The 20,177-nt window shown below is 36.8% G+C and overlaps 1 protein-coding gene across 1 annotated transcript; it reads left to right on the top strand.

The window, feature by feature from the left end:
- The first annotated feature begins 482 nt into the window (after positions 1-482).
- mars1 (methionyl-tRNA synthetase 1) lies at positions 483-20,034 on the top strand. The gene is made up of 21 exons (XM_066664748.1): positions 483-774; positions 2,842-2,932; positions 3,003-3,081; positions 4,322-4,453; positions 5,327-5,402; positions 6,117-6,295; positions 6,383-6,492; positions 6,870-6,986; positions 9,300-9,503; positions 9,877-10,078; positions 10,513-10,587; positions 13,217-13,387; positions 14,149-14,244; positions 14,334-14,451; positions 14,859-15,072; positions 15,961-16,092; positions 17,148-17,252; positions 17,562-17,757; positions 17,836-17,907; positions 18,907-19,035; positions 19,574-20,034. Exons 1-21 carry the CDS (start codon positions 672-674, stop codon positions 19,721-19,723), a joined length of 2,751 nt encoding a protein of 916 aa, XP_066520845.1. The 5' UTR covers positions 483-671; the 3' UTR covers positions 19,724-20,034.
- The last annotated feature ends 143 nt before the right edge of the window (positions 20,035-20,177 follow it).

Raw genomic sequence — 20,177 nt, 5'->3', positions numbered from 1 at the left:
CTACAAATTCTTTTTACATTTTATCTCAACATATTATTTACGGAGATGATAAGGACAAACTATTCTTGCATATTCTGTCATATTCCTCATATTTCTTTTTTATTTGTATGTTTACAGGTCCAAGTAGATGTAAGTCCAGTGTGAGTGCAGACGCACTCCTAAAAGTCTCCGCGAATGCGCAGATTGGAGCACAGCCTCAGACACCGACCGGCCCTTCTTGGTCATAAAAATGCTCCTGATGTGTCGAAAGCGTAAAGTAAATGGTTTGACCTGGGGACATGTTTTATTCTGAGAGTGAGCCCTGTTTAAACATAAAATATAAACAAATTTATATAGACTTGTGCTTGGATGAACAGCGCGTCAACAAACCCAGCGACCAATGAGAGTAACGTACATGCAGGAGCGTTTTTTTGCGACACTTGTTGGGGGTTTATGGGAAGTGTAGTTTCAGTGGTGGCTCGCCGCTGTTGGGTTGTGTGGTATTTCCGATACTGGAAGACTACAACTCGCTCTTTCTCGATCTGGTGCCACAGTTGCATCAGCGCAGAAGGGACTCTGGAAAAGCCGGTTGAGTTGAATAAATACTGTGCGTGTTGTTAGAAGTATCCAGAGTGTGAATTCGTTAAGACCGTTGTTGTAGGCAGTCACACAGAGACAGTAATACGGCCCAAATGAAGCTGTTTGTCAGCGAGGGGAACCCGCTATGTCTGAAGGTGTTAGCGGCGCTCGAGCTCACTGGAGCCAAGTGTGACGTTCAGGTGCTGAACCACGAGGGTGAGTTACATACATACACTCTTTTCACTCTTACTTTTTTTCATACGGTACACACAACTCACTGACAGCAACACTGAAATTTGAGCATGCATTATCAGTACACTCTTTATTCCAGACCGCTCCTTAAATCAACATTTCTACGTTATTTTAGTGTTATTTACACGCTAGAATGTGTATCATAAGCGAAATAAGCAGCCAGAGCCATGTTTGACAGTTACCTTTAGAAACTGCAGAATTCCTAAAACATCCTGGTCATCCTCATATGGGTGGATTCAGACAGCCAAGGTTTCTGACATCAGAAGCCTAATTAACCAATCCCATCAACTTGTGGGGCAGGGCTTTCAGATAATTGTGCCTTAAATGTTTGAAGCCTTCATGTAAGTTATCTGCTTTAATGCACCTGATTCCAAAAGTGCTTGGAATTAGGGCTGTGCCATATCGTTTCATTCACAATAATATCACAATAGTTAAAACCTATTACAATGATAAAAAAACTATATTGTGATAATCGTGATATTCTGACTTGTTTAAGTAGTGATGTCATGCAGTTACACATAATGCAGCATATGCTCTTTACATGAGTCGTTTAGGCACAGTGAAGTAGGGTGACAAGTAGCTCTGAGGCAGTGGAATATGCTCCAAAACAAGGAAGTGACAGTAGTGTGGCGATGGTTTAGTTTCAAAACATCAGGTGTACAGTAAACAATGGTTAAGAAATGAAAGAAGACTATAACATAAGGAGGATGGGGAAAGACAATTAATCTGTTTCAACATCTCCAGACAGAGCACCTGGTTGAGAATGAGAAATATCAAAAATGCCATTAGATGAGTTCAGCAGCCAATGAGCTCTAATCCAAGCAAATAAACTCTACTCAGCACAGCAATAAATCTGTATTTCTTTTGTTATTTACTGTGAACCTTTAAGGTTACTTTTTTTAAACATAGTTGTTTACGTTTGCTTTTTATATGCACACACAACTTTCGGCACTTGTGTGGTAAATTTATATGCTACAGTTTTTTTTTAAAATCCAAAATCAGAATCTTGGTTCATTACTTTTATTTACAAAGCAAGCAAATGTTTACAGATTTTTTGTCACTTCTTGAAATTTTTACATTTGTAGTAAAATATAAATGTTAATAAATAAAAGAATTTAATTAAATATATATGGAATATAATTAATATTAATAAACATTTTTTGCAATAGCGGGTTGTTGAAATTAATAAATGGATTTGTCCCTGTTTTGTTAAATTGGTAAAAATATTGCCAAAATACCCTGAAATATTGTGATATTATTTTAGGGCTGTATCGCCCACCTATACTTGGAAGGGTGTGATTGAGTAGTCAGTGATATTACAACCAGGCTAACAAGTGTTTTGCCTCAGAAACTCCAAATGTAACAAGTTGTGGCTTTGTCAAATGAGGAGTAAAGACCTTATATAAAAGATGGCGAGTTCACAGTAACTGAGCTCTTAACTGAGCGTTCTTTGTTTCTCATCCCTGTGATTTGCATGTTTGCTACTTGTTTTCAATCCTCATAACACTAGTGGTTTGATCTAAAAAAAAATAAATAAAAAAGTGACCATTCATGACTATTGTCCTTTATTGAGCCTCATTCAAAAAGTAGTCCAAGCTGTACTTTACAATGAATGGTAGCTAAATTGCTGTAGACTGAAAATTAATATGTTTGTATATAGGAGCTATCACAAATAGAGTCTATACAGAAAGGACTGTTTTTGGGTACAAGTGTATAGAATGTGTATTTTGAAACTGTAACAATGTTTTCCTACTGCATACTGCCAAATTGCTTTTCAGTTTCATGTCCCCTTTATATCTGGACCACTAAGTTACTGTTCACTAGCTTTATATTTTTAGTTATGTTTAGCCATGTTCAATTAATTCTTCAGTAACTACTAGAGTGAACATGAATGTCAAGTGGTTATTAAGACCATTATACTGAATCATTGTTGGTTTGCTGTTGTCTACATGACTTGTGTGTGTGTGTGTGTGTGTGTGTGTGTGTGTGTGTGTGTGTGTGTGTGTTTATTTCTATTTTTATTTTTTTCAGAAAAAATCGTGCCCTTCCTAAATCGCCCAGTCCGACCAGTTTTGCTGCTGCCAGACGAGGAATACCTCTTCAGTCCTAATGCTATCTGCCAGTAAGAATCTCCTTAATGTGGCAGAAAATGGCTGTGAGTTTCACTGTCTTAACTGTCCATGTATTCACAGATACCTGTTTGAGGTTGCTGGGAAAGAGGCCATTGATGGTAGCATCCAGTTACTGGAATGGGAAGCAACAGTATTACAGGTCAGGATCTGCTGTAAGGTGGCAATTATGCCAATGATTGTGTTATTACTCACATCTTATTCCAGGTCCAAAACCCTGTATGTCATTTTAAGTAGTTATTGTGATATCCGTTCTTTCCCAAAATACTGTCAATATTGTTTGAAGTACAAGAAATATGATATGATATGAAAGTGTAATAGCAATGGTGAGATTGAAGTTTTATTACATTAAATACATTATAGTACAAAGTTACATAAAGTAAACGTAAACACAGCACAAGACATAGTTCTGCTTATTACAATTTCAGGCCCTTACAAAACAAGCAAATGTATACAGATTTTTTTGTCACTTCTTGACATTTTTATATTTGTAGTAAAATAAAGATGTTAATAAATAAAAGCATTTAATATTATTAATGTTAAATATATTGAATATAATAATATAATTCACAATAATATCACCATAATTAAAACCTGTTAAAACGATAAAAAAAACTATATTGTGATAATCGTGATATTCTGACTTGTTTAAGTAGTGATGTCATGTAGTTACACATAATGCAGCATATGCTTTTTACATAAGTCGTTTAGGCACAGTGAAGTAGGGTGACAAGTAGCTCTGAGGCAGTGGAATATGCTCCAAAACAAGGAAGTGACAGTAGTGTGGCGATGGTTTAGTTGCAAAACATCAGATGTACAGTAAACCATGGTTAAGAAATGAAAGAAGACTATAACAAAAGGAGGATGGGGAAAGACAATTAATCTGTTTTACCATCTCCAGACAGAGCACCTGGTTGAGAATGAGGAATATGCCATTAGATGAGTTCAGCAGCCAATGAGCTCTAATCCAAGCAAATAAACTCTACTCAGCACAGCAATAAATCTGTATTTCTTTTGTTATTTAGTGTGAACCTTTAAGGTTACTTTAAACATACTCCAAATATAACAATGTGTGGCTTTGTCAAATGAGGAGTAAAGACCTTATATAAAATGTAAAAAGTTTACATTTAGTGAGCCTGTACATTACACAATAATATGTGTAAATGATCAATATCAAATGCCTCATTCATATAAGAAACGTGGCTAATAAACGCTCTCCACACTAAAATTGGGTTGGCATGATCTGAAAATTGGCAGCAATAAAAAATGTGCATAAATATCTGTGGCAAATTTATTCATCCAAAACACATTTTTTTCTGCAAGTACTTTAGATCAGGAGTGTTATGTGATGGTAATAACTGCTTTGTGTTTTTGTTCATTAGCCTGCTCTGCTACAGACACTCCAGTTACTGGTGCTACAGGGGAAATCCAGTGAGGCTGCATCAGTGCTGAAGGGACCTCTGGGCTGGCTGGAGCAGTACCTGAGCAAAAAGTCCACACCTTTCTTGACAGAGGTACAGTGCACATACCTCTAACCCAATAGAACTGGAGGCTTCATGTTGGCCTGGATGATCTTTATCCTGAAGCACTATGATGTCGAGAATACTTTGCTAAGCAATCATATTTCTCCAATTTCACTATTGATCTTAATGTTTTGATCACCTCGTTTTTATGCTCAGCCAGCTTTAAAACAACAGAGCACGAATAGTAAAATGAGAATTTGAGGTGAAGTTAAGTGACTTTTTTATGGAAAATAAGTGTAATTTAATATAGGGCTGTGCCATATCGTATCGTTTGCAATATTATCGTGATTTTAATGATATTCTGACTTTTTTTACATAACGACAACATGCAGTTACCCATAATATGGCATACGTTCTATACATGTGTCATTTAGCCAGAGTGAAGTACAGTGGAAAGTGACATTGAGACAGGAATTTGCTCCAGAAAAGGGGAGAGAATTGTGGAAGTGGTTTGGTTACAGGATATCAGATGTACAAAACTTGAAATTAATAAAATAATTTTTCAGTGTGTTGTCATATCACCAACAATATTGTGATATAATTTTATGGCCATCCCTAGTTTTATATGAAATTAATTTTAGAAATCTTAGATTGCTTTACAGTATTGGTGGGACAGAGGCCATAAACGTAATATCCTATCCTAGGCCAGTCTTCTAAGCTGTTTAATTCCATCAGGGTAGAATAGTTGTACATTCACAAAAATGTTTTCAGTGGGTTCTGGTTTGCCTTTCACATTGAAGTTATCATCAGAGCAAATGGATTGTCTCTAAAATACCCACATAAACTTCAGCTTGACCCCTGCCCTGAGCATCTGATGGGTGACAGTATGTTAAAATGATGATGTGTGTAACTTTTCTGTTTCAGGGGATAGTGACAGTGGCAGATATTGTACTGTGGGCAACGCTGTACCCAGTTCTGTCTAACACAGCTTTCAAATCTGGTGAGAGAAATCTGTTTTTTGATTTCTTAATTTTTATTGTGAATTAATGGTATTTATGTTTTTAAATTATTTATTTATTAATGCATGTTTCTTAAGTGTCAGCTTCCTTTCATAGACTCTCATTTATTTTTTCAAACTCTCATTTTTATCTTTGAAATTCATTCATTCATTCATTATCTGTAACCGCTTATCCAATTCAGGGTCGCGGTGGGTCCAGAGCCTACCTGGAATCATTGGGCGCAAGGCGGGAATACACCCTGGAGGGGGCGCCAGTCCTTCACAGGGCAACACACACACACATATTCACTCACACACTCACACCTACGGACACTTTTGGAGTCGCCAATCCACCTGCAATGTTTAGGTTTTGGACTGTGGGAGGAAACCGGAGCACCCGGAGGAAACCCACGCGGACACAGGGAGAACACACCAACTCCTCACAGACAGTCACCCGGATCAGGAATCGAACCCACAACCTCCAGGCCCCTGGAGCTGTGTGACACTACCTGCTGCTCCACCGTGCCGCCCTACCTTTGAAATTATTATATGCAAATATTTATTTACTAAGCTGCATTTTCATTTATTTATTTTTGTAGTGTTTTATTTATTTGCAGCATTTTAACCTTGACACATGCAAAGTAATAGGAAGAAAGTTATTTTTTTATTTTTATATACTTCTTTTTTTCTCTCTCTGCCCTTCCTCTTATGTTGTAGGTGAATCGCAGTCAGTAAGGGGCTGGTTTGAGCGTGTTGGTCAGCTTCCAGCATGTGAAGTGGCTATTCAGAGGGTCCTGCATGGGAAAGGGCTTGATGCCTTGAAGAGTTTTCTTCAAAAGCAGCCGGCTCCACATCTACAGCGAAGAGACAGCCCACCTAGTTCAAATGCCCCTGAGGTAGGAAGGGAGAAAGCTAGTGTTGCATGTGCTGAACCCTGTTATATGAATGAAAGGTTTACATGCAGAAATGTTTTTGTTTTAAAGACAGATGACTCAGAGCTTGTGATGACAGAGGAGGAAATTGAAGCTGCTACTCTGACCTGGAGTTCAGGTCTCCCAGGCTGTTCAGAAAGCTCAGAAAAGAAACACCCTGTGTAAGACTCTAAACCCCATCTAAGACAGATGCCACATCCTATGAAGATTAGTTTTACACATGCTTAGGAACACATGCAATGTAATTCACAAAGAAGGTAAAAACCTTCTTGACTTTCAGTGGAAGTCAGTGCAAGAAGATTTTATTATACATTTATTATTCTAAATAATTATGGAGCATTCCTACTTGTCCTTTATCTTGAGTTTTACACACTGTAACGCACAGCTGCTGTGTTTAAATGATGTAGTAAACTGAGAATTGTTAAACTGGAGATACATGTTTTTCATTGGACAGGGATGATATGTAATTACATGCAGGTTCTGTAGAATGTATACGAGTATTAGGACTCTTTGTAATGTGCTGTGTATTTGTACTCAGTCTACCACAGGAAGGCAAACGCAATGTGTTGGTGACCAGTGCACTGCCCTATGTCAACAATGTTCCTCACTTGGGCAACATCATTGGCTGTGTGCTCAGTGCTGATGTATTTTCGAGGTAACATAAAAGTGGCTAGACAAATAACAATTTCTTTTCCATTTTTCCTGTCTATACTTATATTTATTGACACCAGTCCTTATAATGAATTGCATTCTATTAGAATATGTAAATTATTCTAATGTAAATTTGAATGTAAATTAATGTTGAACAAAAATGATTATTCTTGGCCAAAACAAATTAAAGACAGAATTTGATGGTAAAACTATGAAAGCCCTGAAGGTCAAGGTGAATAAAAAAGTTAGTTCCACAAGTTTTTTTTTTCTGCCTGTTAAACACACGAAAAACAGCTAAAAATGTGTACAATTTTAGCCATTAAAAGTAAAGTATTCTTTTTTTATTTTATTTTTTCCTTAATTCATTTTCTACTAGTGAGGTGTGCCTGGCACAGTGGCACGGCAGTTAGTGTCCCAGTCACACAGCTCCAGGATCCTGGGGTTGTGGGTTCAAGTCCCGCTCCAGGTGACTGACTATGAGGAGTTTGGTGTGTTTTCCCCGAGTCCATGAGTTTCCTCCCACGGTCCAAAAACACACATTGGCGTGAGTGAATGTGTGTCGCACTGTCCAGTTTATACAAGTGATACCGGGTAGTCTTTGGACCCACCGCAAACCTGAACTGGATAAGCAGTTAAATGAATGAATGAAAAATGAAAGAATGAGATGTCCCTGAGGGTTAAAATAAAATTAATAATTAAAAATAAAGACTAACCTTTAGTTTGCTTTTCCAGCATTGACCAGCAGGAGGCAGGCGTTTAAAATATGTTTTCCTCATACCCAGATGAAAAACTTTTAAGAGCTGGTTGCTAAGAATTAGCATGCTGTACCAGCTTTGACCACGAGTCCAACTCCACGTGTCCACTGCCGAAACACGAGCAAACTGGTCATTATACAGCCACAGGAGAGACAAATTGTTCAGCTGTTCTTAATTATTTATTTAGTATTTATCCATTTTACTGCGTCTTGTAATGAAAGTGTTAAACTGTACTATCACAGCGCAGGTGTCATGCTCTCTGAACGTAAACCATAGACATACATAAACCACCAATTTTCCAATAGACAGTGGATAACATCTTCATAATCATTAAGGGCCGACATTATACAAAGACACGTGGATCAAACTATCTACACTGCACACAAAGTGCCATGTAGGCTTCTCTGGAAAGGCACAGACAAACTGGACTCTAAATGTTTATTACCCGCTAGTTTTAATCGCAAAATCACACCTTACTTGACAAAAAATGAGTGTTATAATGCTTAAACAAGAGAGCAAACCCCATAACTTGAATGAATATCACAATGTTCCAGATAAAAATTTAAATCTAATTGTTTGTGTATTGTGTAAATGCTGACACTGCTGCTGTGTGTCTTAGTACGAAGACATTATTCGCTGTTTGGTGAGCAGTCCGTGGTTAACCTGTAGAAAGGTACAGCAGGTTGGTCTCCCTCAACTATGATGGTATAGTCCCTTTCTCTTTCGTTACAAGACGCAGTAAAGGGAAATTGATCTGAAGCGTTACACGGACCTACATAGCCCCTCAAATTTTTCCTGCTTTTCATCTGGGGCTTAGGGTGAAAAAAAATTTATTCTGTGGTCAAAGCTGAAAGAGCAAGCCAAATGATAGCTTTTTCCCCCACATTATTTCTTTGATATATCTGTGATTTAACTTTGCTGGCCAATCAGTGCAAACAAGTTCTCTTGTATTATGTGTTTTGTTAGATTTTTCAAGACGTCTGTTTAAATGCTGGTCAAAGCTAGAAGAGCAAGCTGAATTTTAGCTTTTTTTCTGCTATTAGGAAAAAAATGTCTGGAAGGAAAAAAAAAAGTATTATGCTTGTAATGGCTAAAATTGTGTGATGCTAAAAAAAATTGATTCTAGAAATGTTTCTTCAACTGTTTTTGGTGTGCAGGGGAAAAATAAATAATATGCAACTTAGTCTCAGGAATATATATGAAACTTTTTATTCACCTTTACCTTCAAGGCTTTTGTATAAAATAACAAACATAGCAACAAAAAATAGCTGCCAAAACCCGCATCCTGGTATTTAAGCTTCTAATGAGAATTTGTATGCTTCATCTTAAATAGTGCAGTACTTGTAGTGCTGGCCAAAATCAAATAAACCATTTAAATGTTTTTGCTGACATAATTTTCCTGTATTTTTCATGTAAATACTAAAAGGTTTAATTATTTTTGATCTACATGTAATATAATCTGTGATATATTGATTTTTTTGCTGGCCAATCACTGCAAACCGGTTCTCTTGTTTTTCTGTGTTTTGTTATATTTTTCAAGACATCTGTTATTTTCTTTGCAGATATGGACGTTTGCGAGGCTGGAACTTGCTGTATGTGTGTGGGACTGATGAGTATGGCACTGCAACAGAAAACAAGGCTCGTGAGGAAGGACTAACACCACAAGAAATCTGTGACAAATACCATGCCGTCCACGCCGCCATTTACAAGTGGTTCCAGATTGATTTTGACTATTTCGGCCGAACCACAACTGAAAAACAGACTGAGTATGAGATTCTGTGTGTGTTTTAGACATGATCACGAGTCAAGATTGTTAATAACCCTGAGGCCTAATACCCATTATGATCATAAATATATTAACTGAGTAATTCTGAGGGTGAGGGCTAGAAGTCCCTACCTGATGATGGAATTATTTGAGTTTGGGAATAATCTTTTTTTCTTTTCTTTTCTTCTCACTTATACTTTTCGAAACGTAATCACCCCCCCCCCCATTTCATTTTTGCTTTACCATTTGATTAAATTAATTGTCTATTTTATATGGCAGAATATTTAATCTATAAATAATAAATCATATTTTCGCTCTAAAAGGTTTGCAATATTGGTTTAATTTAACTAATTGTATCTCTCTCTCTCACTCAGAATCTCACAGAACATATTCTGGCGCTTGCATGAGCGCGGTTTTCTGTTGGGGGACACAGTCGAACAGTTGCGTTGTGAGAACTGTCAGCGTTTCTTGGCTGATCGCTTTGTGGAGGGTGTGTGTCCCCACTGCAAGTATCCTGAGGCCAGAGGGGACCAATGCGATAAATGTGGCCGACTCATCAATGCTGTGGAGCTCAAGGTATGATTTGAGATCTTTTCCAGTTTTCCTAATCCATACAATATGCTAATGGTATCTACTGAATACTACCACTGTCAACAACATTTCACAGTTCTTCTTACACAATACAAAAATATCAGTTACAAACATAAATGTGGACCAATTCAGAGAGCTTGACTCTGAACAACAAATCAGAATAGAGCATTAAGGCTTGCAATGTGAACTTAGCCAAAGAGACTCCTAATGAGCAGTAATATTACTGAGAATCATCTTCAGACATATTCAGTTTGAGTGTCTGACTGAATGATTAAGTGTGTGTCTTTCATTTCAGTAGTTTCATTGACATTTGATGATTTTGCATGATGATGAAACTGGATGTCCTCATTTCAAGCTTTGATTAATGCTGCAGATGTGAATGTTATGATTGATGTGTTTTGCCGCTGATGTCTTGTTAGGAGCCACAGTGTAAGGTGTGTGGGCAGACTCCTGTGATTCGATCTTCTAAACATCTGTTTTTGGACCTACCAAAGGTAAAAAATATATTTACTAGGGGTTCAACAAATGATCAGTGACATCACTTAATGGAAACAACCATGACAAATAATTTTGTTTGACTATTGCATCATAGAAATATGCTGTTAATGTCACATAATTGTAGAAAGTATGAAATATAGTGGTGAACATATCTTTTGAGAAGTAGGAAGGGATGTTTCTAAAGCAGTGCAGCAAATTAAAATAATGTTTAGAGGAAAATACACTGCTCAAAAAAATAAAGGGAACACTAAAATATCACATTCTAGATCTCAGTGAATGAATTATTACAGTTGAAAATCTTTATTCATTACATACTGGAATGCGCTGAGAACAAATTAACATAAAAATAATCTACATAAATCAATTTGCCATCCTGGATGAGCTGCACTACCTGAGTAACATCTGTGGGTTATAGACACTGCCTCATGCTTCCTCTAGGGGTGAGTGCACTGTGTGCAAAAGTGACCAAAACATCAGCCAGAAAGGATGAGAACAGAGAAACAGTCTGTGGTTACCACCTGCAGAACCACTCTTTATAGGGGTTTTCTTGCTAATTGCCTCTCATTTCTACCTGTTGTCTGTTCTATTTGCACAACAGCAGGAGAAATTGATTCACAATCAGTGTTGCTTCCTAACAGGATGATTTTACAGAAGTGTGATTGACTTGGAGTTGTATTGTGTTGTTTAAGTGTTCCCTTTATTTTTTTTGAGCAGTGTATATGTGAACAGGAGCGAGATAGTGGTACCTGACTATAATATCTTCAAGACCAGGGGTAATTAATTCATTAAGGTCCAATTAGAGAATTTTTTCTCAAGCCGACTTCTGGAGCATAATGTTTAACTTGCTGTCAGGAAACTCGGGGGGGTGGACTGACGGAGGCGGACGCACATGCTAAAACACACTGACTTTTATTTTCAAAATATGACAAAACAGAAAGAGACTAGCATAACAGACAGAAAAGAAAGACAGACAGAGAGACTTGGACAGAAGGACTATACATGGAGTGAACTAAACTGAGATACAGATACAGACAAACCTGGACTGAGATTAATAAACAGACAGAGAAAGCTAAGCAAACTAACCTTGACACAGAGAGCTAAACAGAGATCTAAACCTGAACACGGAGAGCTAAACAGACTGAATGGTATTGACAGACGATGAGAGACACAAGGAAGGAAACAGACAGAGAACAGACTGGACTGACAATGGAAGCAACATGACAATGGAAGCAATGACAAGGGAGAATGAAACGAGAACAACCCATGAAACAATACCATGGAAGCAACAAGACTGAATTGAAACGAGAACGAATGACCAACAAGAGGAAGTGAGACAAGGGGACTTAAATACATAACACAGACGAGACGCACCTGAGACAGATAACGAGGGGGAGGAAGAAAGGGGGGACATGGGCAGAGACATGGACAACAACAAACAGAGCCATGTGCTAAGAGAGCACATGGCGGGGAAAACAGACATGACAGGACGAGGGTGTGACACTTGCATTTTGATCAGTGCTGTATTCTGCATACTGAAATAGCAGTGTATTTATAGCAATATTTTATAACAATTGAATGTCACATCAAATTGCATTTTCTATTACATTTCAACATATTTCAACAAGATTTATAAATAATTATGAATAATAAATACTCTTAATGATATGTCCTTTTCTCATTTGAAGAAAATTTTACAAATTTATAAATCCCTAATAACTTTTGTAGTTGCAGTTAACCTTACTGCTTTCCCATAACCAGCAATCTGATTGGCTCTTCATGCTCAAGCACGGTACTGCATCCTTAAATAGTATCTATGTTCAGTGTTAGGAGAATGTCAACCAGTAATTGTTTCCTTATTTGTTAATTTTCTGGTTTAACTTTACACAATACTGTCATCTCAAAAGTGTCTCGAAAGAGCTTTTGTTACATCCCTTGGGCTATTTTTATTGGCCCCAGGTCAGTGGTGTTTGGAACCATGTCCTGTGTGTGTCACTTATTCGAGTCACAGTGCCAATCATAATGCACAGATCTGATTGGCTGAGTTGCCACATGTGTGATATGCAGAAATAAACTTGAACCGTAAAGACTAAAAGAGTAACTCCTACTAAAACAAACACTCTGTTCAAAATTAAACAGCTCCTAACAGTTTGACCGTGGTCCGCCTATTAGTGACCCCTGATTTAGACCTTTATCTGTGCCATTCAAAGCATTGAGAAATGTTGACAAGAATGGCTGAGAACCACAGGCTCTATAATCTTTAATGATTTAAACGTATTCTGCTTGAAAACTTTCTTAAAAAAAATAAATGGGTGTGCATTGGAAAACGATGATAATGATGATGACCATCATCATAACAGGAAATCTCACTTTATTTGAAAGTTATGTTATGGATTTAGAATGCATGAATACATATTGTTCATGTAAATGTTTTCCAGTCCTGGCACTGGCAGCTTAGGGTTTGCAGAGTTAATGTTTTAATTAGTTGAAATGAGTGTGCTAGATTGGATGGAATACATAAACATGTAGAGTGCGTGTTTAGCAATTTGTGTTTGTGTAAAAGCTGATTAATCCACATAATCAAAAATGGATTATTTCACCCCAACACTATGACTGTATTTGTTTTAGCTGGAAAGTGAGTTGGAGCAGTGGCTGGACAAATCCATGGGTTCTGGCGATTGGACATCTAATGCTAAACACATCACCCGCTCGTGGCTGAGAGATGGTCTGAAACCACGTTGCATTACTAGAGATCTGCTGTGGGGAACACCTGTACCACATCCAGATTACAGTGACAAGGTATGGGAGAAAAAAATAATTGCTAACATGAATTGGTGGATTTTAGACTGCATACACATTACAGGTGTTAAGTGGATTAAACTTAGTTTTTTTTCTAGATTTGATGCAGAGCTTGTTAGACGTGTGAAACAATAACGTTTTTTCTAATCAGATTTCGTCCACTTTAGTGTTATTCTTATTTGCACTGCACTGCTGAAGTGCATACCTTGTTAAGCATTGCACCAGCAGCTAAGTTAAAAATCTTTTGCCTTACAACTGGTTCTTTTCATCTTCTTGCCTTAATGTTGAACAGCTGATGAGCTATCAACCTGCTTACAGAGCAAATACATTTTGGGGATGAATGATTTTACTCTCTTGCAAATAAATAAAATACATTTCTACTAACATCTACTATACATTTCTAATATCATCGCTCTCCAGTCAAATACATGCATCACCAATTTTGTACTTTTTTATTTTACTACATCATTAGAATACAGCACTGGTCCTTCACACTGTGTGATAATTTTATTATGAATAAACCGATAGAAGTGCTCCAAAAGTACTTAAAATAACATATTTTTACGTAGAAATACATTGAAATTTAAGAAGGTTTTTTCCTTCTCCTGTAAAGTGACTATTTTGGGAGATACATGTTTTTGATTGGACAGTGACGATATGTGAAACTTAAATCGGAACAGAAACTAAGTTTAATGCGTGTTCACGTTTGCGTGTTTATTGGTGTGTAAACTCTTACAACTTTTTTTTTTTTCCCCACAAAGGTGTTTTATGTCTGGTTTGACGCCCCCATTGGTTACCTCTCTATAACAGCCAACTACACCAGTGAATGGGAGAAGTGGTGGAAGAATCCACAGCAGGTACCTATTTCACTTCCATTTAAAATGCTTAACTGTTCTGTAAAATTCCAGGTGTGTTTAAGTTGTTTTTTTCAATGTGTAACCTGCAGGTGGAGCTGTATAACTTCATGGCAAAGGATAATGTTCCGTTCCACAGTGTAGTCTTCCCCTGCTCCCTACTTGGTGCGCAGGACAACTACACACTTGTCAATCATCTGATTGCTACAGGTGACACTCCCACCCTTGCTTGTTAGAAAAAAGTACTTAGATTTTTTTTTAAAATTGGAATTAAGAATAAGTCATGGAAAGTGTTTGAACATATTTTCAAGGAATAAAACAATGTTTTCATAAGTCATGCTCTTTAACCTCACTGTGAAGGATTATTATACTATTATTATTCTGGTAGTTTATATAATGTAACATAACATGTTTTATTATAGTGTGTGTGTGTGTGTGTGTGAATTGTATATATAGGGTGAGTCAAAAGTCATTGGGCACCCTTTTATTTCATTGATATGCTATATTACCACATTTACATTGGAAAAACTTGCCCATGAACCAATATGCCAGCTTTCATATTTCATTTTCATAAAATTTCATATCATAACATTTTTATCTTTTTCCTTTCATTGCAGAATACTTGAATTATGAGGACACAAAATTCTCAAAAAGCCGTGGTGTGGGTGTGTTTGGAGACATGGCTCAAGACACAGGCATTCCATCTGATGTGTGGCGTTTCTATCTTCTCTATATGAGACCTGAAGGTCAGGACTCTGCGTTCTCCTGGGCTGATATGGCTCTCAAGAACAACTCCGAACTGCTCAACAACCTGGGCAACTTTATCAACAGGTAGAATGAGTACACACAGACTCTAATTTCACACATCTTTATTGTAGGAGAAGAAGAGAGCACACTTTAACATCAGTATAATAACTGTTTTGGGACTTTGAACAATTTTCATTGGTTCTTTCATCAGTAAACACAGTGTGGAGGTCAGCTGTGATTTTCAAAGTATTTTGAAAAATGGAGATGTTATACTGTTTTACTAAAGACCACAGAGCAACATGGCAGAATTTGACACACATAGACATAAAAGTTTTGTGATGGCAAATTCCAGGTTTTACCAGTAATGTGACAGAGACAGACATTTATGTATAAAATTTCCAGTCAAAACAGCATTTCCTAGATTCTCTGTAGATATTTCACATTTGGTTACATAAAATATATTTCACTTGCATAAAGGCAAAATCCAAAGTACCAGATCTCACACACAAAAACTGTCCTCAACAAATATATAATAATTCAAATTAAATTTCCCCCTTAGATCTGATTCTGTCTCTTCTCCTGTTGTAAGAAGGCATCATAGTGCTATGGGTCTGAAAGAATACTTAGCTAGGTCCTTACTGGAAAAAAGCAATATATAGATCAGAAAAAAAATTCTAATCAAAATAATGAAATCCAGCCTGTCATTAAATGTGTTTGGGATTACTGTGATTGTGGAAATCACAAAATGCAACCAGCTAGGCTGAGCTTTTGAGCTGTGGAAGAATATACATGTAGATTTCTATAATAAAAGCAAGTCTGTTTAAAAGAATGGGAGCTGTACAAAAGCTGAACTAAATAATCAAATTTTTATCAGGTCTCTGACTTTTGCACAGTTCTATTCATTAATTAACATCTAGTCATTTATCCACACATTTCTGTTTAACCCCATCCCCCCCACCCTCTCTCTCTCAGGGCAGGGATGTTTGTAAGTAAGTTCTTTGAGGGTCGTGTTCCTGAGATGGTGCTGCAGGATGAAGATAAACGTCTCATTGCTCAGGTGTCCTGGGAACTCAAACAGTACATCCATTTACTGGACAAAGTCAGGTCAGAAAAATAATATAATAAAAATATATATTTTATTTATTTATTGTTAACATATTATATATATATATATGTCCAGTTATTTTTGGACATTCTGTGAAAAACATAAATAATTCATTCAATTCAAACAAAATAAATTGATTGATTTCAGTTGCTGAGTTGATTTTATTTCTCTGTTGACATACAAAATTTTGTCATATCAAAATTGTCATGTCAGTCAGTCACAAAAGTATTCACAGTTTTAATTAAATATATTATTGCCTTTCAAATGGTAATATATAAGGATATATCTCATCAGGGGTTACATTTGTTTGCAGTGGAGATATATCTGAATAAAGCACTTCCTTGTGCAGTTCAGTGATGTTTTATCCTCAGCAATATTTGGTGTATATTAATTTAAATATTTACATTGGAAAGTTGATTTGTGAATGTAAAATCATATATATGTTGCAAAATGTACTGTCATCTTTCTAAATATTTGTAATATAAAGTTTATTAAATTGGAACACACACACACACACACACGTTTTATTAATAAATGAATAATAGATTTTACCTGGATATTCAAATGCTAATTACTTATTTTGTTAACAAAAAATAGTAGAACATTTGTCTACTCTCACTTTATTTTTTCATCTTTTTTAAACGGTAGTATTTGACTGTCCATATTTCATTAAGGAATTAATAGATGATCCCAAAAACACTATAGAAATTAACTGTATTAATGGTTGAATGTTTTTTACATTTTTCACCATGAAACGCAAATTATTTAGTATTACTAAAGCCTGTATAAGTGTTAAAAGAGATTACTCTTACCATTTTACCCAGATAAAAATAAATTTTTAAAACATTACATTTCAGGAAGAATATACGGACATGTAGTGGATTATATATTAATGTGTATCATTTGTACTTTAAAAGGTCAAAGGTCAAAAATTTATAAAATAATATATGAGAAATATTGTTGGTTATGGACAATGGAATCAGGTTTAGTTAAGCGTATTTCATAATGCTTACCATAAATATCTGTCTGCTCATTTCCTATTGGTTGTTGCCAGGATCCGCGATGCCCTAAAGTGCATCCTCAACATCTCTCGCCATGGCAACCAGTATATCCAGGTTAACGAACCCTGGAAGAAGATCAAAGGAGGAGACGATGACAGGCAAGTGAACGTGATCCTCCCAGTTGTAGGACCAGCCAGAGTGACTGCAGCCTGGGCCACTGTACTGAAGGAATGGGTCACGGGGACATTCACCTTACATTTTATGCAGAAAGAAATTTTGTTTACATCAGTGGATATTTATAGAAAGTACATTTTTAGATGCATGTATGAATGGCTGTATATATGAGTTGAAGGAAATAAATAACAAGTAAATTATACATTTTTCATAAGATTTTTTTTTCTTTCTTCATTATTGTTGAGCGTCATCTGGAATACACTCACGTCTGTCCTTTTTTCTGTGTTTTGTAGGAGACGAGCAGGCACGGTTACGGGAGTTTCGGTGAACGTGGCATGTCTCCTGTCGGCCATGCTGGAGCCATATATGCCCACAGTCAGCCAGACCATCCGTGACCAGCTCCGGGCTCCAGCTCACTGTGCCAGTGCCATGCTTCAAGCTGATGGCGGTTTCCTTTGCAGTATCTCGCACGGCCACAGCATTGGCACGGTAATGACAGAGTATAAGCATTTAACAACGTGATTGTAATCTTCGGGATTTTATTGACGACTCGTTTTTTTTTTCCAGGTCAGTCCATTGTTCCAAAAACTGGAGTCTGAGCAGATAGAGGCTCTGAGGAAGAGATTTGGAGGGCAGCAGGTGTGTTTAAAATCCTCCCACTTCCAAGTTCTAAAATCATGAAAAAGTGCAGGTTACCTTCAATGTAATTTGATGAAAAGGTGTAATTAGTGGTTGGTTTTGATGAAGAGTCATGATACAGTGACAGGTCCTAGAACAGGACGAGGTGTCTAGATATTACATCATTGCGGGGTGGAACAACAAGATCCAGACACACTTGTTGCAACATTTTTTCAAAATGGAAGACGGGGTGATATTTCAACCTCCAGTCAGGACTCACTTCATCACCTTTTTTTTTTTTTTTAACCACAATGTGCATGTTTATTTACACCTCACTCTGTTAGCACATTTTACAGCAAGTCCTGGGGCATCCACGGCACTGTTCTGGCAAATCCTCATACAAAGCTCTAATATAGTCCTCCGTCTGTCTTATTTCTCTTTACTTGAACCCTCTTTTAAGCCGGAGGAGGAGACCCCTACAGGAAAGGTAGATCTGACTGCAACTGTTGCGTGCTTTTGTGTCTCCACACTGCCACCTCCACTTATGCGCCAAGCATGAAATTGATCTAGCGACGCCGTCTGTATTCAGACCGCTCCAGTGTTGGGATCAAAGCCCAGTACTGTCAGTCACTGAGTTACCTTTTTTTTTTTCTTAACTTGTAATATGGTTTGCCTCTGGGCATGTAATAATAAAAGTTCATCCAAAACATTTATTTTAAACAAACTGCCACCTGTGCTGATTGGCCTTTTTATCTGCATAAGAGAAAGGAATGGCAATTTCACAGCAGAGATGAACATTAATATTTACTAAAATGTCTGCATGTGTGTGGAATTTCCCCCTTAAAGATGACTAATTTCTTACTTCTATAAAAATGTTTATATTTTGTAGCAATTCATTACTTCATTTTACCCACATTTGAGTTTTTGGCTGGAGTGTTGTTTGCGTGTGTCACATGGCATTTGCAGTTCCTTAGAAAAGTGTGAGCGATGACCTGAAGGGTTTTCTCTTGTCTTTGTCAGGTCCCCAGCAAAGCAGCGAATTCCCAGACCCAACCACCCGCTCCTACAGAACCTGTGATTAACGCCAGCACCCATAACACAGCGGACCCAGAGAGAGCCAAACAGCTCACTGCTGCAGTGGCACAACAGGTCAGAACACGGCAAATATAAAATAAACACACTCTAATCAACATTAACTTTTCAGCCCATTATGATCAAATGAACAGAATTAATTTAATCTCCTGTTCGGACCATGTTCCATATTTCTCAGGCTAAGTATTAAAGATGTGTTCACGATCCTGGCCACTACGATTTATAACTATTATAGAATAATATTTAGACAGACATATTGATACTTATTATTAGGTTAAATATTAAATGTTTTGTCTCTGTCAAAAGAAAATAACTCAGTTTTTTATTAACTCAGTGTTGAAGAAAATATAATAAACATGGCGTCATATAGTTTTGCATTTATTACATTACAAATAAGATGCCGCAAATTACTCCATTACAAAATTCACAGTCATTCGTGACATGTATTTTGTAAAGCTTTTTATTTTTTATTCATTTACAACATATTTGCCTTCTTAATAAAAACATTATTTTGGAGACGAGTCGTATATAGTGGTTACATTTATTTATTTAGGTGTTAAAATGTTTAAATTTTTGTTTGTGTTTAAAATTTCAGGGTGCTAAAGTGCGTACTCTGAAGGATCAGAAGGCAGACAAGTCAGTAATCACAGCGGAGGTCACTAAACTCCTCGAGCTGAAGAAGGAGCTTGCTGTGGCTGAAGGCAAAAACCCCGAGCCTTCGTCTCAGAAGGGAAAGAAGAAATGAGAGAAACACAGCAGGAGAGGATTCCATCCTTTGGGCGTGTTGGAGGAGGTACATAGTGCAGGGATATTTGTAATAAGAGGGATCAGTGAGCGCATGAGGAAAAATCAAGCCGTAGCCATCCTTTTTACTGAGCCGTGGAGACTATTTTAGTACAAACAATGTACAGCTCCAAATGTAACAAAAATAAAACCTGTGTGTAGTAACAGTCCCTCCTGGTTTTCTCTATATACTCCAAGATTTCATATAGTCTGTATTTAACCATACTATTAAAATGCTGTACGGGTCTCAATCTTTTTAAAATTCAATAAAATATATGCATTTATAGTCAGACTCAGTATTCTTTAAATGGTGTCGATATCTTACATTTTATAATCACTGCGTAAATTTATTAATAAAAATATTAGTAGTAACAATGTAATTAATATAATTTACAGTGTTTATAAACTGAGTTTAT

This window comes from Hoplias malabaricus, chromosome 3, assembly GCF_029633855.1.
Source record: "Hoplias malabaricus isolate fHopMal1 chromosome 3, fHopMal1.hap1, whole genome shotgun sequence".
In the NCBI taxonomy this organism is placed as follows: domain Eukaryota; kingdom Metazoa; phylum Chordata; class Actinopteri; order Characiformes; family Erythrinidae; genus Hoplias; species Hoplias malabaricus.
This window is presented reverse-complemented; position numbering and strand designations above follow the sequence as displayed.